Here is a 27,584-nt window from a genome sequence, read left to right as displayed (position 1 = left end):
TATTTACAGGAGGTGCCAATCATAAAAGAAGGGAGCACCAGTGTAAAAAAAAAATCACGATGAAACAATTTAAAGGTAATGTACTCTCACAGCCCTCTCCCACTTGGGAAATTATTCCTTTTTCAGTTTCAAATTATTTAGTTGGTCGAATTTTTTAACTTAAAACTGAACTCAAGTCTGCTTCTCCTAAGCAAGATGTGAAATAAATGAAATTATTACAATCTCACATTGTGATCTCGTAAGAGGTGCAAACTGCATAATTGTTTCTCCTCTCATTCCCCAAATAAAATCATCTTTGGCTGGCAAATGATTGGTTACCCAAAACAATATGTAGAAATTAAAACACTTTATTATAATATAAACATTTGCAGAATATAGACTGATTTTGTATCAGTACTTTTTGAGAGCTTTTTAAAACTATATATCATCTAAACTTACTATAGACTTCCATTTTCACTTTCAGATTTAGAAAATACAAAAATACACTGCAAATTATATTTAACAAAAAAAAATTGGTCTAAGTCGCTTCATACATTTTTCTTGAAGAAAACCAAGAAACAAATAGACACACAACAACAACAATAAAATATCAACAACACTAACACAAACCTAAACAAGGAATGGATTCTGTAATGCCTGGTAGTTCTCTCATTTAAAATAAATTATCTCCCATGGGTAAGTAATTCACCACCACAGCAATTTGATGAACAGAAGTAGGGACAACCTCATTAAACAAAATTACATTATATGTAAGAAACGTAATTTTTCTTTTAAGAAAATGAGGAAAAGTACCTTGAGGACAAGGCAAATTGAATACTTTTACTTCACTTGGCTTTTGTTAGAGGTTAAAGTTAACTGTTCACTTAGGAAAATTCAAATAACAATTTCATGAAACCAAGCTCTTCAATTTATTTCTTCAACTCAACCTTAAGGGTAAAAACTAAAAACAGTTCAAAATCCAAGAGCAGACTCATCCCAAAGCACCATCTTTCTTCAACAGGTATCCTTTTCTTTTCTGTTCTTGTGTTGGTATGTTGTTCTTTCTCAGAGGCTAGGTTTCTTCTTTCAATTCATTTCCAGTTTTTACACCCTGCCCCCAAACTAAGCTTTCCTGAATTGACAATGGCCATATTCACCTCTTCTCTTCTTCATTGGATGTTTTTGTTTTTTGTCTAAATCCATTTTATAAACTGATTCCTTCAATTCATCCTTAGGCAAATAAAATGAAATGTTCAAATTCCTAAAACAGACTCCTCCCAAAACACTGACTCTGGTCTTTTCTTCAACAGGTTTCCTTTTCTCTTGTTTTTGTTGTGTTTTTATGTTTTTCTTATGTTCTTTCTCAGAGGGTAGGTTTAAGCTTGTTTCTTCTTTCAATTCAATTCCAATTTACACACACAAAAACTAAGCTTTCCTAAACTGATACTGACTGTATCCACTGCTCCTTCTCTTTACTAGATGTTCCTGTTTGTCTAAATCCATATTCTTAGATATTTCTTCTATTAATCTTTGGGTAAACAAAACTAAAAGCTCAAAATCCAAGAATAGATTCATCCCAAAGCATTTCCTCTTCTGTCTTTTCTTCAACAGATTTCTTTTTCTCTTTCTTGTGCTTACGTTCTTCTTTCTCAGTAGGTACACCATGGCTTTTTTTTTTTTTCCGATGTTTAAGCTTTCCTGAACTGACACTGACTTTATCACTCTCTCTTTTCCTTTGTCGGATGCTCTTGTCCTTGTCTAGATCAGTATCCCCACAACTCTTTTTCCTTTTATGCTTGGACTGCTCTTTCTCTGGCCTTTCTTCGCCTTCCTCCAGGTGCCTTCTTCTCTTCTGATGTCTCCGTTTATGACCTGCTTGATGGTCACTGGTACTGTTTTCTGAAGAGAGGTGCTTGTAAACTTCAGATTCTACACTGTATGGGCCAGAGTTATTTTCTTGCTGACTAAGGCTAAGGGGTACTGGTTTTTCTGAGAAATAGTCTCTGATGGGCTGACAAGAGGTCATAGAGTCTACTCTTTGTTTGCTGTCATTAGTTGGCAAGCAATGAGGTAACTGGTTTTCTACTGCTTGTGAAATACTGTATGACCCTGTATAGGTCTGGGAAGCCTCCAATGGGAGTTTTTGCTCAAACATTCTATGTTTGGAATCAACCATTTCTTTGTACTTACGGGTTTCTGTAGAGCTATCACTAATCTTTCTAAAACAAGTCTTTGGCTCTAATCCTCTGGCTTTCTGCACTTTGATGTAATCTTCAAGTTCATCTTGGAAAGAATCGTAAGTCCTCTTTGAACGAGCTGGTAACCGGTGATGTAACTGGCTTTCTACTGGTGAAATATTATATGGCTGTTGGTAGGTATGAGAAGTCTCAAGTGAAAATCTTGGCTCAAACATTCTTTGTCTGGGTCCAGAATCAACTTCTCTGTACCTACGGGTTTCCACAGAGTTCTCTCTTTTTTTTCTGAAACAAATCTTTGGATCTAGTCCTCTGGCTTTCTGCACTTTGATGTAATCTTCTAGTTCATCTTGGAAAGAATCATAGGTCTTCTTTGAATGAGCTGGTGAACAATGAGGTAACTGGTTTTCTCCTGTTTGTGAAATATTATATGATCCTGGGTATGTGCGGAAAGACTCACATGGGAGTCTTTGTTCAAACATTCTATGTCTGGATCTGGAATCAACTACTTCCCTGTACCCACGGGTTTCCAAAGAACCCCTTTCCATCTTTCTGAAACAAGTCTTGGATTCCAGTCCTCTGGCTTTCTGCACTTGGATGTAATCTGCACATTCATCTTGGGAAGAGTCTCGTGTCTTCGAATTCTTCACTGGATTGGTAACAATGGATTCTCTGCAAAGAAGACAGCAGAAAGTTATTGTTACTAGGTTATTTTATTCTGAATATTTTCTTTGCTTTCCAAAAGATTAGTTTGGAAAAACAAAAACAACAAAAGCCCAAGCAAATTTTTAAAAACCTACTGCAATATAAAAGCTATAAATCATCACTTTTTACACCAAAAAGAAGCAGCAAGCAGGGACAGTCAGATACTTCCCATGTACCTCATGATTTTTTACACACAAAAAAAGGGCTGAGATAAAAGGGAAGATGGGTACAAAGATGTAGACATAGCTGCTACTGTCTTAGTACTTAAAATGTAAGGCATGTTGGGATATGTGGAAAAGGGTCAATAATATTTAATGCCCCCAAATGGTCTGATCTGAATGTCACATTGTTTTAGAAGTTTTAATTAGCTTCTTGTATAGATCTACAAATATAGTGGATATTTATTCTGGAACTCTGAGATTCAAAAAAAAGAGTCTAAATGAAGATTAATCAGACAATTTAGCTCCTAAGTATTCAGACTCAAAGTAGAAATATTTTTTACCAGAATAAAATAATGTAACAGAAACACTATGGTTTGATTTTTAAAGCAACAAACAAAAAATACAATAGTTAAGTGCCCCTCTGTCCTGCTACTTGACTTATCCAATCCCTAATTGTCCACTTAATCCTCTCCTTAAAACAATCAAATAGAATGGAATAAATATTTATTGAGCTCCTATTATATGTCAGGCCAGGCACCTTACAAATATTTTTAACATTTCTTTCTTAAAATTTTTTTAAATTTTTAACATTTCATTACAGCCACTTCATATTGGAGCTGTCGAAAGTCATATGCTTGTTAGAAACACAGATCTGATATTCCAATCCAGATATGTCCAACAGCAAGACCTTTGTTCTTAACCACTGTACCTTGCTAGAAGGATGATGACCAGATCACTGAATCTCCTGAAACTAAGCAACCTTCCAAGACTCATTTGAGTTTGTATGGCTCAATGAGAATGATCCTTTAGCATTTCTCCAGAAAAGGACAATGCTGTCTGGTTAGCAGGGGTGCCAATTACCCAGCTCTGCCAGTATACTATCTTGACTAGGAAAGTCCCTAGGGGATTTAAATACCATCACTTTTAGCAGTATCAAATACTATCACCTACAAATGCCATCACCTATAGCAGTATCCACTCATAGGGAAATGAATGCCTAGAAAGTTTGTAAAATACATGCAAGGGTACTTGACAGAAGCTCTGCCCTTTGTTGTCACAGGAGCATTTTGGTAAAAAAAAAAAATACTTACTTAATTTGGTGTTCGCTTCCTTGCATATGGGACCGGAACATTTCTAAAGATGTAAAGGTGATATTACAAATATGACAAACGTAGGTTCTCATACTAAATGCTGAAAAAATAGAGAGTCCAAGTTAAGCAGATCAATGTAGACACATTTAGAATCACAGAACTGGACAGGAATTTACTGAGATTATCTACTGAACTTTCCCAATTTGAAGGTAAGGTCCAGAGAGGTCAAATGACTTGGTCAAACTCAAGGAGCCAGTTAGTAATAGAGATAACCTCTCGGTGCTCATACTTCTTAATTTAGAGCCCAGAATTCTTTACACTACATCACATTGCTTCTCTAGGCTTGGACTCTTTCTTAAGAAACTGCTATCTGCCTGCCTATTGTTTCTACATCAAAGTGCAGCAGGCACTTCAAATTTAGTACGCCCAATCTCTTAATCCCTTAACCAACCTTTCTGCTTGCTCCTAATTCTTTTTCTGCCCAACAAAAACCTGAAAGGTCCCAAAAGATTAAACAAAAGCAAATTTTTACTCTCTTACCTGAAATCACTGTAGTGCATTAGTTTATCGAAAGTAATTTCCACAGACAGATTTTAGAAAGGAGAGAGGTTCAGTGAGCCCCACTCTCAGGATAAAAGCTGAAAGCAAGATTCTAAAACAAAACTACTAGTTACCACTTCAAAAGAGTCAAGAACTATAGCTATATCAGCTACCTTTCTATTCTGCTTCTTAGGTAGAATTGAAAGCAGGGGATAAATTAATCTTTATTTTCTTAACTTCATTATTCTTCCACTTCCTCTTTGGTTAGAAGTAGCAAGTTAATAAATTTCATAAGCTAAATATGAAATAATCCCACGCTAAAGAAGAGGCAACAAATTGGTGGCTGCAGTAATTTTAGGGTCAAGAGAGGTCATCTTTTAAATCAAAGAGCAATTTAATCATCCAAAGGATGCTAAATTAATTATTATCAAGTGTACTGGCTTTGTCCAAGCAAAGATCATTCATAGAAACAAGAGAATATTGTCAAGGGGAAAGAAATACAATAATATGGAAGAACACGAGGAGTCTGCTTACAATTGACAGATACTCTAGTGGGCCCAGGAGAACTCAGCAGGTTATGCCAAAGACTGAATGAATGACTCCTCATAACTATCCTCTCTGCCAGTGCTCTGATTTCATGCTCACCAAATCATTTACAGATTTAATTTGGTTTCCCATATTATTTGATCCTAAAAAAGGGATACCTGGGTGATAGATCCAAGTTTTAAAAACCTTGAGGACTGAAAAAATATTTATCTCCTCCTACCATAAATCAATACCAGAATGACAGTGTATTAACTTAAGTGACAGTGTTTCCCAGACTTCTCTGCTAAGAATTACTTGGAGTATTACTTAAATATAGACCCCCAGTTCCTTCCCCTGGAGAACATGATACACTGTCTCTATGAGAGGGAATTTGTATTTTAACAATAGCTCAGGTAATTATTCTTAGAGAATGTGTGGGAAATACACTAAGGGAATGCCTTTCTTGTTCTTTGGTTATTTATCAGTGTTTGCCAAGTTTGTTTGTGGTCCAGTCAGTTCCTGATTTGAGGTTTATCTACCGTGAAGATGCTGGACTTCCTGCAAAGCCAAGGTCTAAAGCCAGGACTATGCATGCTCACAACAAACTTTTCAAAAAATTATTAATATCCTTATTTAACAAGTGCAAAAATTAACATTCAGATTTGCTTGGCCAACACCATACATTTCGAGAGCACCGAAATTATGCAAGATAAGCAGGAATCCTGATTTCCTCTAGGTTAGTGGTTCTCAATGCTAGCTACATATTAGAACCATGTGGAAACCTAAAAATATTCATGTTACAGCTCCACATCAGACCGTTTAAATCAGAATCTCTAGGAGTGGAACCAGGCTTTCTTACTTTTTGAAAGCATTCTTAGATGATTTTTTTATACAGCCATTGAGCACCATTGCGCTAATATTGAGCCAATGATCTTCATTATGATTATAAACTCAGGTTAGATTTTAGGGGTTTTACATATTTGTTTAGTGCTTATAAAGTATACAGTATACATAATATTCTCCTCAGTTCCTCTTTTTTTTTTTTTTTTACAAATTATATCAGAAGATTATAATATAGGTAATATATGGGTTTAGAGAAGCTGCAGGTCACATATGAAAGGTCCAGAGGCAGTTCTGGAACTCTGTGGTCTGATTACTATAACCTTAGCTCTTGTCTTTTTCATACACTGATATTCTTTATCTTTTTCTAGATATAGACATCTCAGAAAATAATATATAAAAATGGTGTAAACACTTTCTCTGAAGATATGAAGCCTATTTATTGGCTCCAAGATCAAAATTCCTGGTTTAATCCTTCTGTAACCTGCCTCCATTATGTTTATCTTTTCCTTTTTTAATTGAAATATAATTAATATATAGTGTTACATTAGTTCCAGGTCAACAATTTTATACATTACTTAATGCTCACCAAGGTAAGTATACTCTAAATCTCTTTAATCTATTCTATTTCTTATACTTTCTATTCTTCCATCTTGGTCTGCTCCTTGTCCCTATCCAGCTCTGCTGCCCTCAGCTCTGCTAGGATTCCTTATTTCTGACTTCATTCAGAAACTCAAGCTTCTTCAAATCTCATACCTTTCAGAATTTCCCATAACCAAACACCTGTGGTGCCCATTTTTCTCCTAATCACAGATCTATCTTATAACTCCCCAGACTGAGACCTTTGTTTTCAAAGCACAGATTGGGGAAGTACCTATCTTTATAGTCTACTGTTGTGGTTCTCAATCTTAGCTCTATATCCTAATCAGTTAGGGAGTTAAAAAACAGAAAACAAAACACTAATGTGTAGGTCCTAGGGATTCTAATTTAATTGATTTGTGGGATGGCCTGAGCACTGAGATTTCTAAAAGTTCCTTGCATAATTCTAACATGTAGTCAAGGTGAGAACCATTGGTCTAATAGCTTAAATGGAAAATAACCAATTGAGAGCCTAATATAAAGAAAAGTACAGCTTATGTGAATTTACTTTATGAAGAAAAGTAGAAAAAGTCTAATTTACCTGTTTTTAAATTACAACAGGAGAACAAACATTTCAAAAAAAAGGTAACATTTGTTAAGCACCTATTCTGTGATGGGTACTGTGCTGTTTCATTTCATCCTTTGAAAATCCTGTGAAGTAGCCTTATTTTCACTTTACACCTCAGGAATCTGAGGTACAACTGGGTAAGTGACTTCAAACATATCTTTCAATCTATGTTTATCCTTCTATATGACACTGCCTTTCAATAAACAATTAGCAAATAATGAAAAAAACTGTACTTATTACCATATAAAGTGCTAAGATGGATATTGCAGGGTAAAATATAATCTTTTGTCTAAGGAGGCTAACTCATTTAACGGGCTATAATTAGCACAACTCTCAATGAACAGTGAAATCTATGAGGAATCAGAGGAGGGGGAGAATATCAGCAGCCAGACAAGTGAGGGAAGTTATGGTGGATCTGGGAGGATAAGAAGGATTTGAATTATAAGGAAGGCAGATAAGGGCATTCCAGGGGATGAAAACAGTATCAGATATGGGAGAGACAGAAATGAGCATGATGTGTTGACTTCAAATAATCTGTTCAAAAAACACTAAGCACCTATGTGGCACCAAACATCACGCTAGATTCTACGGGTACAGATGAATAAAATGGGCAGGTTGCTCACAAATGCAAGTGAGAAACATATAAATAAAGGATTTCAATCTCATTTGGTAAAAGGTAAGAGGTATGCTTAGGGGGTATGGGAGCTCAAAGAAGCAGAGGCACTTAGCACAGTATGGGGGTCTGAAGAAGGCTACTGGAAGAGATGATGCGTTAGTTAACTTGGAAGGATGAACAACAGTTATCTTGTTGAAAAAAGTTGAGAATAGTATTGTATGGAGATGGACTAGCACGATAGAAACATAGAAGTGTTTTAAGAACTTCTTAAAATTTGGAATTGTTGTAGAATAAAATATAACAGGACAATATGGGAAAGGCAAAAGGGTGTCAGGTCAGAGAGATGTAAGTGTTATGCTAAGGAGCCTAGACTTTTTATCCTGTGAATTTGGAAACCTTGAAATGCTTCAAGCAGTAAGTGACATGGTCAGCTGTGTGTTTTAGAGAAGTCTCTCCTGTAGCTGCAATATGGAGGATAAATTTGAGAGGAACAAGCCTCAAAGTAAGGAGACCACATGTATGTAAATAACTAGACAAGGCAAGAGATAAGGAGGGCATGAGGTAGAACACAGTAGGGATAGGCAGGAGCAGGGAGATTGGTGAAATATACCATCAAAACTGGAAAAACTAAAAAAGAAAAAACTGGCAAAACTTGGTGACTGATTGAATGTGGGAGATAAGTTTATCTGAAAGGTGTGAGGGGGGAAGCGTAGAAGAGTGGAAGAGAGTCCTGGACAATGGTGTGGGTTTTAAAATCATTGCTGAGAGGAAAGTGAAGGGAAAAGTAAAGGAAACAGGACGATAAGTCCACAGAGATGGGATTCCAAGACTCTATCAAGGTACCCAGTCTCTAGTTTTACAAAATTTTCAACAGTATCCTGAATGTAAAAGTAGAAAATGGGGACTGTGGAACTGATCCAGGGTTGAAATCTTGGTACTGAAGAACAAGAGAGTAACAATGAGGTATATGTAAGGCCCTCCAGGAGGTTGTTACAGGATTGAAGTGTGAAATGATGATAGTGGAAATGTAATGGAAAGGAAAAATAGTTCTAATAAGACTTGATAAGACTTGTTGATGGGCAAGATAGAGGAAAATAAAGTAGTTGAAGATGCCCTCAAAGATTCAAATGCAGGTAACTAAGAAATGGTACAACAGGCAAAGACAGGAATCTTGGGAAATTTAAGTTGGTTTTAGAGAAGATTATTAATTCGATTTTAGGTATGTTTGAGTTACAGGTGAAGGTGAGATATCTAAGTGCAATAATGAAGCTAGAAATTAGTAAGATAAACAAAACAAATACAATAAATAAAAAATACATACATACTTTAGTTCCATATCGTTATGGTAGCCATTCCTGTGCTAATAAGATCTGGGCTGGATGAGGGACATGAAGAAAGCAGTGAGAATGATGAAGACAGACAGAGATTAGGTATAGTAGGAACATATATAAACACAACAGATGGAAAAAAAAGGCAGAGACAGAAAGAAGGGAGAAGATGGGCTGATGAATGAAAAAGTCAAAGTGTCATATATCAAACTGTTTCTGTCTTACCACTTGCTTGCTTATAATATGGGCTTCTGCTGTTCTGTTCTTTGAAATTCTCATTAGCTAATTTAAATTCTCTAGCTATTTTTTAATCCTCAAATGTTTACTGTTCTTAAAATGGAACAGTCAAAAGCAGGGCTGGAAATTTGTTCTTTGAGCTCTATTATGCTAATGGTCAGCCTTCCTCCCTGGCCAGATGAAAATTTCACCAATATCCTTCCCTTATTCTAATAATCTTGAAACTTCAGAATGCTAACATGACTCTCCCTTTAGTTGTGACCAGGCTATATACACTTCTCATAGCTGACTCAGTTCCAATTTTACCTAATGCTGGCCTTTAAACTAGAAGGTACTTATTTAAGATATCCTCACCCTAGCAATAGGAAAAATACCCTAACAAGTTAAAGCTTGTCATTTCTCCAAACATCTACTACTTTTAGCTCTACCACTTTTTTTTTCATTTTATTTCTTTTCAGTGTTCTGAAACCCTACCACTTTTATTTCTACTTTTGCCTAAATCAACATTCTTCAAATTCCTAGATAAAAACATGGATCTCTATATAACTTTTTGGGATATGTTGAATCACATTAATTGGGAAACTTAAATAGTATAAATGCAGGGTTAGCATTCAATATATCAAGATTAGTACTTCACTGATTCTATATTAAACTAATTGCTATTGAGGGAGGCCTACTCTGTGCCAGTTTCTATCGCTAGCACTGGAAATACATTAGAGTTAGGTGAAATCCCTTTCCTCAAAGACCTTACACATTCTAGTAGGAGATAAAGACACATGGAGAGAAAATTATGCATGCAGGTTAAGGAAGCACAGAAGATAAGTCTTGAAGGAACAGAAAAGGCTTCCCAGGAAGTAGTATGTTAAAGAATGAGTAGGAATTAGATAAAGAAGAGGAACATGGAGATGTTTCAGGTAAAATGGCAGCATGAAAAAGGGCACAGAAACAAGAAATACGGTAATGGTTTCTGGAAACCATAAGCAGTTTGTTGGTTCTGACCTATACAGATATGGCAGGAAGTAGCAGGGGATAAGCCTGGAGAACGTATGCAGGGAAAGATGATAAAGAGCTGTGAAGCTTAGATTTTTATCCCCAGAAAAAGGAGAATCAAGCGAGGATTTTAAAGTAGGGAGTGACATGGAAAGATGTGTACTTTAGGTGAAACACTCTCATGGTTAAATTGAGGGTAGATTTGGAGAGACAAAACTGATGGTAGGGAGAGTGGTTAGGAGGCTGTGGCAATATTCTAGAACAATGCTTCTCAAAATTTATTGCGAGAACAAATCACCTAGTCATCTTGTCAAAATGCAGTTTCTGATTTAGTAGGTGTGCAATGAGGCCTGAAATTCTTTTTTCTAACAAGCTCCCAAGTGATGCTGATGATGCTGGCCACAAACCACACTTTGAGTAGCAAAGCTCTAGGAAAGGTGTTGAGGGCCTGAGCTAGTATGGGAAGAGTAGGGCTGGAGATAAGGGAACAGGTAAAACAGTCACGGCTTGGTGTTTCATTAGATATAAAAAGTAAAGAAGGTAGTGTTGGGGAATTCACAGTTAACTACAGGTTTCTATTCTGAGTAACTGAGTGGAATTGAAATGGATATGAGGTATCCAGGTAAAGCAGTAGCTGCCCGTTGGAGATATGAATCCAAAGCTTGACAGAAAGGTCATAAGCATACAGATAAGAGATGAAATCAGGGAAACAGCTTAGATCATGTTTGTAGAATAAGGTCAAGAATGGAGCCACAGGAACACCTACATTTAGGTAATGCATTAAAAAAATCCCCCGAAGAAAACAGAAAAGAAGCAGAGACACAGAAGAACCAGAACATAAGGAATTACATATGACAAAGAATAGGGCTTCCAGGTGGGAGAAATGAACATTTTCACATGAAGCAGAAAGTTCTAGTAAGAAAAGAATTGAAAAATAACAGCAAGTGGAGGAAAAGAAGTGGATGGAAGGGAGAATATGAAAAAGGAATAAAATACACTAGTAGTGAGAAGGTGCCTGTGGGGGGAAAAATGAAAAAAAATATGGTTAGAAGAGCAAGTGGATTATTCCAGTCAGGATCAGAATCTTTATTGTGCCTGAATTCTTGCCACTCTTTCTAGCTCTTCTGTTAATTCTCCTTCCCACTTCTACCACTCTAAATCATATACTTCCTCAATGAAGGTTTTCTGAACCATGGTGTTTCACTCCTCTAGTTACCAAAAATATGTACACAAAAATTCATGTCTGTAGCCTCTTGCAATGAAGTGTTATAAACCCAACAACTTTATACACTTGCTCCTTCAGTGAAAATGGTATATCCTCATTTGTATTCCCAACAAAGACTAGCCTAGCACCCTAGAGACACTTAAGCCATACTTAGTGACTGAATAATGTAAGCACACAACACTAATTAAAAATACTTCCTTATGTACCTATGATATAACGTGGAACCATGGGGATACCTATATTTGATTCTATAATTAATAAATGTCATCTAAACTTTTCTGAGTCTCATTTTCTAGAAAACCAACAGACAGAACTAGATGGACTCTGAAGTCCTTACTCATCTAAAATTGTATAATACCATCAGTACTATCAACCTACAGCAAACTGATATATACATAAGTCAGTATGTTTTATAAAATATAAACTTCCTATGAAAGAGTTTTGGGATATTTTTACTGTTTACCATTTGCATCTGATTTTGCTGGAAGAGGTTTCTCTCTTATGTTGTCTACAAACTTCTTTCTAGCTTCATTTCTTTTGTGTTTTTTCCCAACATAATGCTGTTGGGCCATTAATGGACTATTAAAGGAAGCAGGACAGAGCTTGCAATACTTGTTTGGATTGTTCAAATCCAAAGCACTGCTGGAAGAGGAAGGCATAGTCTTGTCTTTAATCCCACCTGGAGGAGGCTTGACAGCAAGGGGCTTCAGAAAAGTTGATTCTGCAGAAGTAGTAAGAGGCACACCTGCTGAAATAGTTGTAATGAGAAGTAATCAACATATATTCAGTTATTAGAGCTACATTCATTACAAAGTATTAGGGGAATTCAGAATTCTTTGAAAATTGCTATCTCTGGGCTTTTTTCCACACAGTGCTGTTGGATAAAGGCACTCAGGTTAAAAAGAATTTACTTTTCTGTGGGAATAGAAATTTGAATACAAGTCTGTCTTCAGGTTTCTTCAACATAAGTACAAGAAGGAATATTCAACATCAGGCATTGGCTAATTATCTTTATTGGAATAATCAATGAAAGGATGGTTCTTAAAATTAGTGAGGGTAAAACAGATGGTACCAACTTCTAAGCTGGTGTCTTTCTTGAGTACCCCAGTAAGTCTATCCAGTCCAGATTTGTGGTATTTGTATCAAAATAAAATTTATGCAGTTGTTTAAGTCTATAAAATTATATGTTTCTACAATTATAGTTATTTCAGAGTTCTTACATTTAGTATCCCACATGAGCTTAAATTGATGAGTTTGGGGGACTGAAAACAAGACTTTACAAGATGCTTTCTATTTTAGGGAATATTGATTCCAACCCTCTTTAGAAGACAGGAAGACAAACAAATACACAAAAATTAGAAAGACTAGAATAAGTTTAAAAATAATTCTGGTTTAATTTTTTATATTATTATTCACAGTATTCTTTTATTTATTTTTTATTATGTTCAGTTAGCCACTGCATAGTACATCATTAGTTTCTGATGTAGTGTTCAATGACTCATTAGATGTTTATAAAACAGTATGTTTTAAGGTAGGGTGAGGCCTCACATATGAGTTGGAAATTTATGTTGGTAAATTTTCCATACAACGCATGCCTTATTCCTAAAGTGTTGAAACTAGTGAGAATGTAGTATATTATTTTTTACAGAGGATTAATTATCTCATTTTTTATTCTAGCACAAATTTTTCAAAATACAAGTTCAGTTTTCTAGGGTGTACTCTGCCACCTTAGGCCAGAAGCGAGATCTTTAGGTTAGATATCTCATGTGCTGATGACTCAATATCACTGGAAGGAGGAAAGAGGCAATGTTTTATAGTTCTGTGTGTCCTTGTGATCTAGCATAAAATAAGTACCCATTACTGATTGATGATGTTGATGGTACTTTATATTTATAAGAGGAATGAAGTGAACTATCAGGGTAGAAGGAGATTCTGTAACATTATTTTTTTTTGCTTATAGTTAGAGTCAGAAAACACTACATCATAACTATATTATAGTGAAAATACTGGTGTGAACACATATGTGAGATAATGTTCTAGGAAGAACTAAAGAAGAAAAAATGAGATTGATGGCAAGGAAAAGAAGAAGGAGCTAAGTGAGATTTTATGATCTGATTAGAAAATGGAGAGTCCAGGCTGCTTTTTGTTGTTTCTTCATAGCAGCATAACAAATCACCTGCTTTCATTTGTATTTAATAAATGAAAAGGGAAAGGTCTTAACATTTCTTAAAATTCAGCTAGCAATTATAATCTCCATATTAAATGACAAAGAACAGAAAGAGATTAACTGGGCAGAAGAAGAGGAATCAAGTTATTACTCCAGAGCAAAAGTCTCTCCAGTAAAAAAATGGATAGCGAAGATGGAAAAAAAATGATCAGGAGACCCTGTACTGAAGCTAAATTGGTGAATGTAATCTTACCCATCTCTGGCTGAAATCCTGATGGAGATGCCTGATCATGCTCCTCCATTAATTGCTTCAATTTTTTAGCATGGACTTTTCCTACATAGTGAGACTGAGCAACAATTGGGGAGCTAAATATCATGTTGCAGAGATCACAAAATTTATTTCTGTCCACTACTTCACTTCTATGGACCTGAAATAAGCACAATCTTGTTAAAATGATTTGATAACTCAAAGTTTAGAATTACTACATCAATATAGGCCACTTACCTGAAAATTCCTAACATCCATCTTCATTTTCTTACCAGGCACTTCATTTTGTTCCCCATGCATTTGAAAATAAAACCTAACATTTTGAGCATGTTTTTCACTCTGAAAAAAGATACAATATGACTTCGTTTATGCAATAACAGAAGCACCCTGAGTTTACACCTCTTTGGATTTGAGGATAGCACTTGTAAAATATATGTGGTGTTGTACCATGTTTATGAAGGAGCTTCACGTGCTTTTTTCAAATCTCTGAATCTCATAATGAAAATGCTGTAATTCAGAGATCAATAACTTTTATGTTGTTGACAGAGACTCCTGGTGGCTTCCCAATATCAAATTTCTTCTTCTTAGTTACATGTCTTGGGCGGTATACCCAGCTAAAAGACTGCATGTTTCAGCCTCCCTTTCCACAAAATGTAACCATGTGACTAGATTCTGGCCAATAAGATATAATCTGAACCACTGGGTGGAAGTTCTGAGAAATCTCTTTAACATGCTGAGGGATGAGCCCTTCCAACCTTCTTCCCTTCTGTTTCTGGAATTAAGATCACGGTTCCAGCAGTCATCTGGGACTTTAGGGGATCTTGAGGACAAAAGCTAGTTCAGCAGAATAGAAAGACAGAAAATGCCTAGGTTCCTGATGATATCATGGAACTGTCATACCAGCTCTGTACTGCTTACCTCTCAAAATTCTTTTTTGTGAAAATTTTAAACCTTCTAAGTTAAGCATATTAGAAAAATCTCTACAAATGTGTAACAAAATAAGAATAACAAAACTGTTGGTGTAGGTAGAAGGGAAACTAGTATTCCTGAGCACATGCTGTGATATAATCACTATCTATAGAATTTTAAATTATGAAATACATCCATCTTGCAGAAAAGTCAGGAAATAATACAGCTGAAGCCCATACCCACCACTCTGTTTTAACAGATGTTAACATTTTGCTTTCTTTCTTTCAGATCTCCTTTTTAAGAGATAAAATTTTATATACATAGTCCTATCTCTTGTTATAAATACCACTCAATATGCTGTTTGTCTTTTAACTTTATGATGATTTTTTTCATGTAAAATTTCGCCACCACATATCTTTATTTTAAAGCTATAGTAATGAGGTGAAACTACTGTACAGAAAGGCAAACAAAGCAATACATGCTACAGAATAATAGTCTCAAGAATATATATATGAAATTTAGTATATGACAGAAGTACCACACAAACCAATGCAGAAAGAATGGACTGTGAAATAAACAGTGCTGGGACATCAGGCTATCTGTATGAAAAATTGTCATAAACACCCTCCTCCATATGCAAAATTTAATACTAGATGAGTAAAAACTTTAACATGAGAAACAGAACTTTTAAAGGTATTCGAAGAAAATGAAGGGACATATCTATATGATATAAGTGCAAAAAATGGTTGTTTAAACATCTAAATATAAATACAAAAAGAAATTTTAATAAGCGCAACATCCTTAAAACTCAAAACTTCTTTGTCAAAGATTAATTGCCCCTAGTGCTGTGGGTTAATTTCCATTTCTTTGTGTCCTCTTTAGTTTCTTTCATCAGTCTTTTATAGTTTTCAGACTATAGGTCTTTCCCTGCTTTGGTTAGGTTTATTCCTAGGTATCTTACTGGTTTTGGTGCAACTGTAAATGGGATTGATTCCTTAATTTCTCTCTGCTGCTTCGTTATTGGTGTATAGAAATGTAACAGATTTCTATATGTTGATTATGTGTCCTGAGACTTTACTGAATTTGTTTATCAGCTCTAGCGTTTTTTGTCGGAGTCATTTGGGAACACTGGACAGCAACATGGAAAAGAATGAAACTGGACTACTTTCTTACACCATCCACAAAAATATGTTCAAAATGGATTAAAGACCTAAATGTGAGAACTGAAACCATAAAAATTCCAGAGGAGAACACAGGCAGTAACCTTCTCTTTGACATCGGCCGTAGCAACTTCTTTCTAGATATGTCTCCTGAGACAAGAGAAATAAAAGCAAAAATACACTATTGGTGAACCATGAGAGACTATGGACTCTGAAAAACAATCTGAGGGTTTTGAAGGGGCGGGGGATGGGAAGTTGGGGGAACCAGGTAGTGGGTATTGGAGAGGGCACGGATTGCATAGAGCACTGGGTGTGGTGCAGAAACAAGGAATACTGTTACGCTGAAAATAAATTAAAAAATAAAATAAAAAAAAATACACTATTGGGACTTCATCAATATAAAAATCTTCTGCATAGTGAAGGAAACAACACAACAAAAAGGTAACCTATGGAATAGGAGAAGATATCTGCAAAGAAGATATCCAAAATATATAAAGAACTTACCAAATCCAACACTCAAAAAATGAATAATTTAGTTAAAAAATGGGCAGAGGACATGAATAGACATTGTTCCAAAGATGACATCCAGATGGCCAATAGACACATGAAAATATGCTCAACATCACTCATCATCAGGGAAATACAAATCAAAACTATAATGCGGTAACCTTTTATCTGTCAGAATGGCTAAAATCAACAAGACACAAAACAATAGGTATTGGCAAGAGTGTGGAGAAAGGGGAACACTCTTGCACTGTTGGTGGGAATACAAACTGGTATAGCCACTCTGGAAAACAGTATGGAGATTTTTCAGAAAGTTAAAAGTAAAACTACCTTATGATCTAGCAATTGTACTAGTAGGTATTTACCCAAAGAATACAAAAATACTGATTCAAAGGGATGAATGAACACTTATGTTTATAGCAGCATTTTCTACAATAGCCAAATTATGGAAACAGCCCAAGTGTCCATTGACTGATGAATGGATAAAGAAATGGTATATATATACAATGGAATATTGCTTAGCCATTAAAAAGAATGAAATCTGGGATGCCTGGGTGGATCAGTTGGTTAAAGGTCTGCTTTCAACTCAGGTCATGATCCCAGGGTCCTGGAATCCAGTCCTGAATAAGGCTTCTTGCTCAGCGGGGAGCCTGCTTCTCCTTCTGCCTGCTCTGCCTGTTACTCCCCCTGCCTGTGCTTATCCTCTCCCTCCTTCCCTCTCTCTCTTTCTCTCTCCAACAAATAAACAAAATCTTTAAAAAAAAAGAGTGAAATCTTGCCAGTTGCAATGACATGTATGGAGTAGGAGAGGGAGAGTATAATGCTAAGGAAGTTAAGTCAGAGAAAGACAAATACCATATGATTTTACTCATATGTGGAATTTAAGAAATAAAAGAAACTAACAAAGGGAAAAAAGAGAGATAGAAGCAAACCAAGAAACAGATTCTTAACTACAGAGAAAAAACTGATGTTTACCATAGGGGAGGTTAGTGGCGAAATTGTTAAATAGGTGATGGGGATTAAGAAGTGCACTTGTGATGAGCACCAGGTGTTGTATGGAAGTCTGAATAACTATTTTGTACACCTGAAACTAATATTGTGCTCTATGTTAACTAACTGGAATTTAAATAAGAAACATTCAAAAGTTCAACAGTACTATTCTATTTTACATGTGCAATAAATACTATACACTGAGATAGTCTGATAGTATTAACCAGGCTGTATACTAAAGAGGAAAAAAATCATCTTTTCAAGTAGAGTATGTGTATGGAAATACTTTCAAATATATGGAAGGTTATGTATAATTTCGATTTGATAATTTAATAATCATAAGCACCAAACTAACAGATGGCACTGAAATTTAAATTTAAAAATATGTTACATTATCAACAATAGCCAAATTATGGAATGAGCCCAAATGTCCATCAACTGATGAATGGATAAAGATGTAGTGTGTGTATACACACACACACACACACACACACATACACCTACACACAATGGAATGTTACTCAGCCATAGGAAAGAATGATATTTTACCATCTGCAATGACATGGCTAGAGTTAGAGTATAATGCTAATGAAATAAGTCAATCAGAGAAAGACAAATACCATACAATTTTACTCACATGTGAAATTTAAGAAACAAAACAAACGAATAAAGTGAGAAAAGAGAGAGAGAGAGAGAGAGGTGAACCAAGAAATAAATGCAACTACAGAAAACAAAGTGATGGTTACCAGAGGAGAGGTAGGTGGGTGGGTTAAATTGGTAATGGGGACTGAGGAATGCACTTATGATGAGCACCAGCTGTTGTACGTACGTGTTGTTCACCTAAAAGTAGTATTGCACTGTATGTTAACTAACTAATAAGAATTAACTAACTAATAAGAATTATACAAAAATTTGAAAAAAAGAAAAAGATGGTAACCTATAAAATCTATAATAAAATCCTTAACAAATGGAATTTTAAGAAACATGTACAGCTCATTTTCTCTTCTTATTAAAACCATATTGCTTTTCTTTTCAAGTATGAGGGCTATAAATCTCAGGAAAATAAATCAATACCTAACTCCTAGGGCCAAGAGAAACTGTATTTTAAAATATTCTCATTCTAGCTTTTTAAAATTCAAATGGGAAATTCCAGTGGGGAATGTAGATTCTGTCATTTTTACTGCTTTTGTGTATGTCAACTTAAGTAGTCTACCATTTTGCCTGCTTTGGCAGTGTACAGTCTTTCACTGTAGTTAAACAGAAAAAAAAACCATATTGCTTTTCAAAAGTGTACTCTGGAATTTAAACAATTCAGTTTAAAAGTACTTATTTCATAATATAATAAATTTGGCTCTCAGGAAGTCTAGCTTTGCTCTCTCCAAATTTTCCCAGAGCAGAATAGCTTTTCAAAGGTTCAGAATTCTATAAAATGTTTTTAAAAACCCAGCCTTTCTGAAAAATGTATAACCTTTCAAAGTACTAGAATTGGCAATACTTTAAATATCAATTTCATTTAAATATCAATTTCAATTTATAAAGTGCCAAATTTTTAACTATAGGCTAGTAGCAAATATTTTGTAATTATACAATGTGTAAACTTATTTTTGTTTGCTTTTTAATATCATAAATTTTATTTTGCAATATATTTTTATTGCCTGCATTATTTGCAGAGTTCTCTGAAGATAAGAACACTGTATTATTTACAATTTAATCCTTATAACCATCCAAGTTCTGAAGTATTGGTAGTTCTTAATAAATATTTATTAATAAAAATGCTATAACATTACATAATGCTTTATTGTCCTTAAAACACTACAAAAAAAAAGATGTACCAATAGGACAGGTGTCCAGAACATGCTCTTACATGAAAAAGGAAGTAAAAATCATATAAAAATTATATTTTGTTAAAGTGTATATACCCATGTGTGTATAGAAAGCATAGTGGAATCATATCAGCAAAAGAGAAGTTAAATAATAGTTACCTACAAGTGACAGAATTATAACTGGATGCTACTTTCTCATATTTTTGTGTATTTTCTATACTATTACTTCATAAGCTCACAAAAAGCTATTTTCTCAAATTTAAATTCAAATGGTTTGAATCACAGTTATCACAGAGCCCCCTTGATTTTGTGTATCTCTTTACTAACTCCAAATCTTTGAACTCTGGGGGCTGAGGATGTACTCGACACTGTCCAATAATTTGATTCATTTAATTCTCATGAGCCTAGTGAGTGAGATTTTACCACCCCAATTTTGCAGGTTCAAGAAACATGCTCAGAGAAGCAAAGTGACTTGTCCAGGGTTACACAACAATGATGGGGTTAAAGCCTGAATGTAGGTCCTCTCAATCCATAGCCAACAAAATTTCCCTATCTGTAATTTATAGTAATTGAATCCCAGTCAACATAAGAGCTGAAATATAGCTGCCAGTAACATTTGCAATGGACAAGACAAAGTGCGTTTTAAAAAGTAAAGCTGGCTTTGTATTTTTTAAAGTAAATTTATCTAGTACCTTTGGTAACCCAGACACTAGAAATGAAAGAAATCCAATAGCTCATCCTATGATATAGAAATGGGGTAGGGAAGGGCAACACCAAATGAAAGAAAAGAACACCGGACTTGAAATCAGAAGAAATCATTTTTAAGCTTGGTCATGCCAATGATGCTACAAAGAATCATGACCCCTCTGAGTCTGTTTTTAAATAAATAAACCAAAGGAGTAAGAACCTTAAATATTCCCTCTCCTAGCTTTATAATCCTATGGTTCTGCTTAAAAAAAAATGTTGGCTAAGTCAAGTGCAAGACTGGTTCATTTTGTTTTTATAGCCCTTATTTACTATAAAGGAAGACTCGAGTTCTATAATATCCCTTCTACTCAAGCTTTATAATGCCTCCCTTATATTTACTACAAGGACATGAAGGATATAGTGGCTTGATGACTACAAAGGGAGGCAGAATGGTGTGAAGAAAAGTAAAGAAACTTTGGAATAAAAAAGAATGATTTTAAACCCCAAATCCTCAAACTTAAGCTAGTAAGTTACTGACTCTCTCTGAGCCAGTCTCCTCATCCATCAAAGGGAAATAATACAGATGAATGGATCAAGAAGATGTGGTATATATACACAATGGAATACTATGCAGCCATCAAAAGAAATGAAATCTTGCCATTTGCGACAACATGGATGGAGCGTATCATGCTTAGCGAAATAAGTCAAGCAGAGAAAGACAACTATCATATGATCTCCCTGATATGAGGAAGTGGTGATGCAACATGGGGGCTTAAGTGGGTAGGAGAAGAATCAATGAAACAAGATGGGACTGGGAGAGAGACAAACCATAAGTGACTCTTAATCTCACAAAACAAACTGAGGGTTGCTGGGGGGAGGGGGGTTGGGAGAAGGGGGGTGGGATTATGGACATTGGGGAGGGTATGTGCTTTGGTGAGTGCTGTGAAGTGTGTAAACCTGGCGATTCACAGACCTGTACCCCTGGGGATAAAAATACATGTTTATAAAAAAATTAAAAATTAAAAAAAAAGGGAAATAATATCACCTACTTCGCAGGATTTTCATAAGAATCAAAAACAATAAAATAGGAAGTTTAGTGGCTACATTTAAAAACCTCCTTTAAATGAGTGTAGAGGATAAACAAATATATAAATACATGTATACATTAAACCATAAAAAATAAAATAAAAATATCCTTTAGACTCTATTCCCATTATTTTTAACCTACCTCATAATGTGAAATCCTTTGTGATTCAAACTGTAGCACCACTCCACATACATTACAAAAGTTATCTGTATAAAGTTCAGTCTTTTCCTGTTCATTCCAAATCATATCTATGAATAAAATAAAGGGAAGTGAGACTGTATATCATATTAATGAATATTTGGAAGTATCATTTTCATTCAACTATCTTATTTCTTGTGTCACTCAAATCTGAGTGCCTATGAGACTATAGTAATAGCTCTTTGCTTATTGAGGATACAATTCAATATTAAGTAAATTTCTAATCTCTGATACAGGAAGTTAGTTGGTATGATAAGTCTAGTCAATATCATTCCAAAGGAAAAGTTATGGGGTTATTAGTAACTACATGAGCTTCATGGGATGATCTAGAGTACCCATAATGAAAGGCAGGATTAAAAAACCCAGCCTTGGACTTTTGTTTTACAAGAGATAATCCTAATAAAGCATTAAGACTGTCACTATGGCTATGTGACAGCTATGGCTCCAATGTTATCTTCTTTGTGGTTGGAACCACAGAGAAAGTTTGGTCATGGTGGGCAGACATACTCCATTGTTGTAAAAAGACTGAATACCCATCTGGCAAAACATGTCTCACATAAGCCCCTCAAAGTAAGGGTCATGTAAGAACATCTAGAAATTATGCTATAGTGTTTCTCACTGTAGTAATAACACATACTGAAACTTTCTGCATTTATGCTTGAGGTCTACAGTTCTAAGTTTCTTAATAGCTGCAATGTATTCTGCCAAAGTTCATTATCTATAAGGTATAAATCACAAAACAAACATTTTGCTCACCATTTGGCTATTTAAATGAATAAGTTGATACCACATATTCATAGAGAAATGCCAAAGATACATTAAATTGATAAACCAAGCATACTGGTAAGATTTTGAATTTCTCTTTAAAATCTTCAACTAGTAAATATTATAGTTTGTTGGCAAACTATAAATATAACTATATTCATATAACTATAACTTATATTATAAATACAACTTAACTACAAATATAACTTATTACCAAAGGAAATTTTCCATTGTAGAAGAAAAAATATAACACATCTAGTTCCCAAAAGTAACAAAAATTAATTATACACTACATAGAAAAAATATGCAAAGATATAAATTAAATTTAAAAGTGGTTAACTCTGGGAAATGGGGCTAGAAAAGGAACAAAGGGAGAAACTTAAATATTTTATTCTTTATAGTTATCTTGTTTTAATTTTTGCAAAACACATGTAAAACTTTCTATTTAAAAACTTTTAAATATATTAATTTTATATTAAGATTTATTTATTTTAGAGGGAGTGAGTGTATGAGCAGGGGGAGGGGCATAGGGAGAGGGGGAGAAAAAGAATCCTCAAGCAGACTCCCCACTGAGTGCAGAGCCCAATATAGGGGCTCAATCCCAGGACCCTGAGATCATGACCTGTGCCAAAATCAAGAGCCAACCACTTAACTGACTAAGCCACCCAGGCACATGTAAAGATTTTTATTTTAAAAATTATGTCAGATATCTTCAACTAAGCTTAATTTTCAGTATCTCTATATGCACTAAAGAGGCTTTCTTAAAAAATTGCTTGTCCAAGTTAAGAATAACTATAATTAACATCATTAATTATCAGGGCAATGCAAATCAAAACCACAATGAGTTATCACCTCACACCAGTCAGAATGGCTAAAATTAACAAATCAGGAAATGACAGATGCTGGCGAGGATGTGGAAAAAGGGGAACCCTCCTACACTGTTGGTGGGAATGCAAGCTGGTGCCACCACTCTGGAAAACAGCTTGGAGGTTCCTCAAAATGTTGAAAATAGAACTACCCTACGACCCAGCAATTGCACTACTGGGTATTTACCCTAAAGATACAAACGTAGGGATCCAAAGGGGCACATGCACCTGAATGTTTACAGCAGCAATGTCTACAACAGCCAAACTATGGAAAGAACCTAGATGTCCATCAACAGATGAATGGATAAAGAAGATGTGGTATATATACACAATGGAATACTATGCAGCCATCAAAAGAAATGAAATCTTGCCATTTGTGACGATTCGGATGGAACTAGAGTGTATCATGCTTAGCAAAATAAGTCAATCAGAGAAAGACAACTATCATATGATCTCCCTGATATGAGGAAGTGGTGATGCAACATGGGGGCTTAAGTGGGTAGGAGAAGAATCAATGAAACAAGATGGGACTGGGAGGGAGACAAACAATAAGTGACTCTTAATCTCACAAAACAAACTGAGGGTTGCTGGGGGGAAGGGGGCTGGGAGAAGGGGGGTGGGGTTATGGACATAGGGGAGGGTATGTGCTTTGGTGAGTGCTGTGAAGTGTGTAAACCTGGTGATTCAGACCTGTACCCCTGGGGATAAAAATATATGTTTATAAAAAATAAAAAATTAAAAAGGGAAAAGAAGCTGCTCAAAATATGGATAAGAGTTAGGAATCAGTTGCAAGCAAGAGGTCATTGAGGCTTGAACCAGAGGATGGGCAGCAGGCACAGAAAGGAAGACATGGACATAGACGTAACTATCAAAACCAAGGGGCATTAAATCCTGAGCTTAGAACTTGCTATGAATATGATAAGCTTTTAGATCTATCACATTTAAGCTTACAAAATGCTCCTGATGCAAGAAGCAGAACTTTGACCTTAAATCAAATAAATTCACCCACAATTACTTGTCAGTGGGTGTTCTTTGTGACTGTAATATAAAGAATGTGCCGATGTTCTGACTTCAGTGAATCAAAAACTAAAATATACAAAAATCTGTATTTTAACAAGAAGATACTGGAATGATGATGCAGATTAAAATGTACTTAGGAGGACTGACCCTAATTTTCTTTAAATAGCATGCTTTCCTAATCAATTCAAATATGATAAAATCTACATTCAAATTTTCAGGTACAAATCTTCATGTAAAAATTATTCTCAATCAGGGTATCACATCAAATTCACATGCAGTTTTTCCAAAATCATACATGCTGAACTAAAAATCTCTGTGGGTGGTTCAATCCAACCACAAGTGATTCTGATAATCAACCATGCTGGGAATCACTGCCCTACAGGACAGGCTCAGATCCTTACAAATAATGGCTGTGCAATATCTATTTGGTGACTAAGCTGATTGATATACAGGTTTTGTCATCTATGATACTTATCAAGCTAACCGTGCTTTAGTCTAACCTGAAATGATTTTTGGGAAAAAAAAAAAAGAACAAAAAGGAAAGAAAAAAAGTATTCCTTGGCACGACCTCAAATCTATATAAATCTCTGGAGTTGAAGCCCAAGAATTTGTGTTGTTAAATATGGTCCCCCAGGTAATCTCTTAAACAGCCTACCTAGTGATGCCAGTTCAACTTTTCACAAAGGTAGTTCCAACCCTGGCTGCACATTGAAGTCTCCAAGTTATTTTTTTTTTAAACATACCAATACCCAGACTCCATCAAGACCAATTAACCAGAATCTCTGAGAGTGGTTCCCCATCATAGTTTCTTGCCCACACCCCGTTTCTTAAAGCTTTCCAGGTGATTTGTTGCTGAATCTCTTGAACTGAAAAATCTGTTTTCCTGGAGGGGGCAGGTCTCAAACTTTAGCGTTCATCAGAATCACCTGGAAACTTGTTAAAAGATTAATTGATTATTGGGTCCCATTCCCAGAACTTCTTATTCGTAGTTCTGGGGTGGGGGACCAAGAACATACAGTTTTGTTTTTTTTTTTTAACAAGTTCCCTGGTGATGCTCATGCATCACTGCTGAGCCTCATACTGTCTCAGAGCTTCCACTGGTCCTAGTTCTATTCCTTAAAGTCATTTTAAGTATAATCCCTCTCCTAAAATTGCAATCCTCAAATATTTTAAGAGAATCAGTACATCTTTATTCCCGCCCACCTTATCTTTTTGTGAATTGACCCCAGTTCTGTCATGTAGCATGATTTCTAGTCCTCTTACTAGTTTTCCTAAATCCCAGCCATTCATAAAGTGTAACTTAAGCACAATCACCCTTAATGGGGTCACAATAACTACAAACTAGTAAAATGAGATCATCACCTCATTTTTTATTATAATGAGAATGCAAAATATAAAATTTACTACCTTAACCATTTTTAAGTATACAGCTCCTTAGTGTTGTGTATTCACCTTTGTTTTGAATATTTCTCTTCTATTAATATAGCCTAATTTGCCATTTTTTTTGGTGGGCATATCATACTATTGGCTCATGCTAGGTTAACTTTTGACTAAAATACAACCTTCTCTTTCACCTTGAGCTAGTTAAAGTCTGCACTCCAGGACATAGTTATATGGAAAGAAATTTTTATGGATCCCTAGAAGACCCAATACACTTATATTTGTCTCATTTAAGTTCTCCTTTGTTAGATTCTACCAATAATTCTGGCCTTTCAAGATCTTTTTAGATCCTGAATTTGTAGACAGGAGGCTTGTAGAAGCTGGCTTTTTGCTGAGAACAATCATACATGATAAGGTATTGTTTTTTCAGAGGGCATCCCACACTGCCAAAATTTCTTCAAACTGCATTTCCCCTAAATTTGACATCGATGTAATGATTGCTACTTTCTAAGGTTATACCTTAAGATTGGGAAGGTCAAGCTATTTCTCCAAAGTTACATAGTTAGTAAGTGCCTAATTCTGCCCAGGGTTTCTCTGAAAGGTAGTTGCTTTTTTAATAAAGATTTTATTTACTTATTTGACAGAGAGAGAGATCACAAGTAGGCAGAGGGACAGGCAGAAAGAGACGGGCAAGCAGACTCCCCGTTGATCAGAGAGCCTGATGTGTGGCTCGATCCCAGGACCCTGAGATCATGACCTGAGCTGAAGGCAGAGGCATATTAACCACTGAGTCACCCAGGTGCCTCCCTGAGAGCTAGTTCTTAATGAATCTTGGAACACTGAAAAAAAATTAAATTAAATAAAAATAAAAGCCAAAGTCTTGAATGAGAAACTTCCTCTCTAGGTTTGGCATATATAAGAAATACATGTCCAATTCACAAGAGATGCTAAAAAATGTTCCTTTAGACCCCGCTATACCCCCATCCCCACCATTTGAGACAGGATTTTTAGACTCCCAGAAAAAAATGACCTATATAGCCAATTCTGAAAGTGGGAGAGGAAATTGGTGATATTCTCAGCCTGTCTCAGGGGGAAGACCTCGAGGACAGGCCAAATTCAGGGAATAGATGTTAATTGAGGGATCATGTGAATAAATGATGTTGGCTGTGAGGAAGATGGCTGGAACAGAAGCTAATGTTTGTTGTGGACTCACTATATGCCATGAACTAAAATAAGTGTTCTCACAAAGTAAGTGTTCTCACAAAGTGTTCTCACCGGGGCTTTGGAACTGATTCTGGTAGGAATGAATAGCTGAAGAAACTTGACAATTTGTTTCTTCCTCTTTTTCCTTTTCTTCTTTACACTCTCTTTACATCTTTTCTCTTTATATACTGGTCAGAATTTGAAACAAATGTAGTTTTTTTGGTTGGTTGTTAAATATGGCTTATAGAGATTCTTAATTCCCAAAGCAGTAAGAGTTGTAAAAAGCACTAGAATGAGAGCATGCATTAGCCTTTACCCTATTAACTAGCTATATGACTAAGAACATAACACAATCTTCCAGATACCCATTTGTAAAGTTTCTTTGTACTTGACCATATACGGGTTGATAGTTATCAATAAGAAAATGTTGTATTTTAGATACAAATACATAGAGAAGCAAAGTTTTGGTGGGGCACTTATAGAAGGATCCAAATATCTTAGCTCCTTCCAAATAATAAGTCTATCAGAAAACACAAAAGATGATTTGAAATTTTAAGCAGTTGTACATACTTTAGGGCCTAAAAATTCAAAAGGTCCCAATATTTCTTCCCCTATTCCTCTATTATCTGCATTTTCTTATCTATGCCCCAACCCTAAAATTGATTCTCTCCAAGGCATGTTTTTGCAAAAACATACACAGCACTTCTATTACTAAATATAATGTTTTGGTCATTACAGTTAGTGTCAATAATTTTTTTTAGCAAATTAGGGTATTATTTTGGTTATAATTTAGGTATAAGTGGATCAGTTTTCTTTTCTGACAATGAATACACCAAATTCATGGCAGAGGGTCCTGTATCTGTACCCCTGAGGATAAAATATATGTTTATAAAAAGGCAAAAAAAAAAAAAAAAAAAA

General features: G+C 35.4%; 1 protein-coding gene across 6 annotated transcripts in view; it reads right to left on the bottom strand.

Annotated features, from left to right (window-relative positions):
- Positions 1 to 331: 331 nt before the first annotated feature.
- Positions 332 to 27,584, bottom strand: part of ZMAT1 (zinc finger matrin-type 1) — a 35,930-nt gene continuing 8,677 nt past the window's right edge. For 2 of the 6 annotated variants that reach the window (XM_059385489.1, XM_059385493.1), the window contains exons 2-7: positions 21,376 to 21,482; positions 14,312 to 14,413; positions 14,060 to 14,234; positions 12,103 to 12,387; positions 4,132 to 4,231; positions 332 to 2,846 (exon numbers count right to left, since the gene is read on the bottom strand). In XM_059385489.1, coding sequence (XP_059241472.1) covers positions 1,532 to 2,846; positions 4,132 to 4,231; positions 12,103 to 12,387; positions 14,060 to 14,234; positions 14,312 to 14,413; positions 21,376 to 21,482 — 2,084 coding nt within the window. In that variant the 3' untranslated portion in view covers positions 332 to 1,531. Of the gene's footprint in view, positions 2,847 to 4,131; positions 4,232 to 9,184; positions 10,169 to 12,102; positions 12,388 to 14,059; positions 14,235 to 14,311; positions 14,414 to 21,375; positions 21,483 to 27,584 lie in introns of those variants that run through there. The other 4 variants (XM_059385492.1, XM_059385490.1, XM_059385491.1 and 1 more) reach the window with 4 other exon arrangements.

The sequence above is a fragment of the Mustela nigripes genome, chromosome X (assembly GCF_022355385.1).
Source record: "Mustela nigripes isolate SB6536 chromosome X, MUSNIG.SB6536, whole genome shotgun sequence".
NCBI classification, from domain to species: domain Eukaryota; kingdom Metazoa; phylum Chordata; class Mammalia; order Carnivora; family Mustelidae; genus Mustela; species Mustela nigripes.
This window is presented reverse-complemented; position numbering and strand designations above follow the sequence as displayed.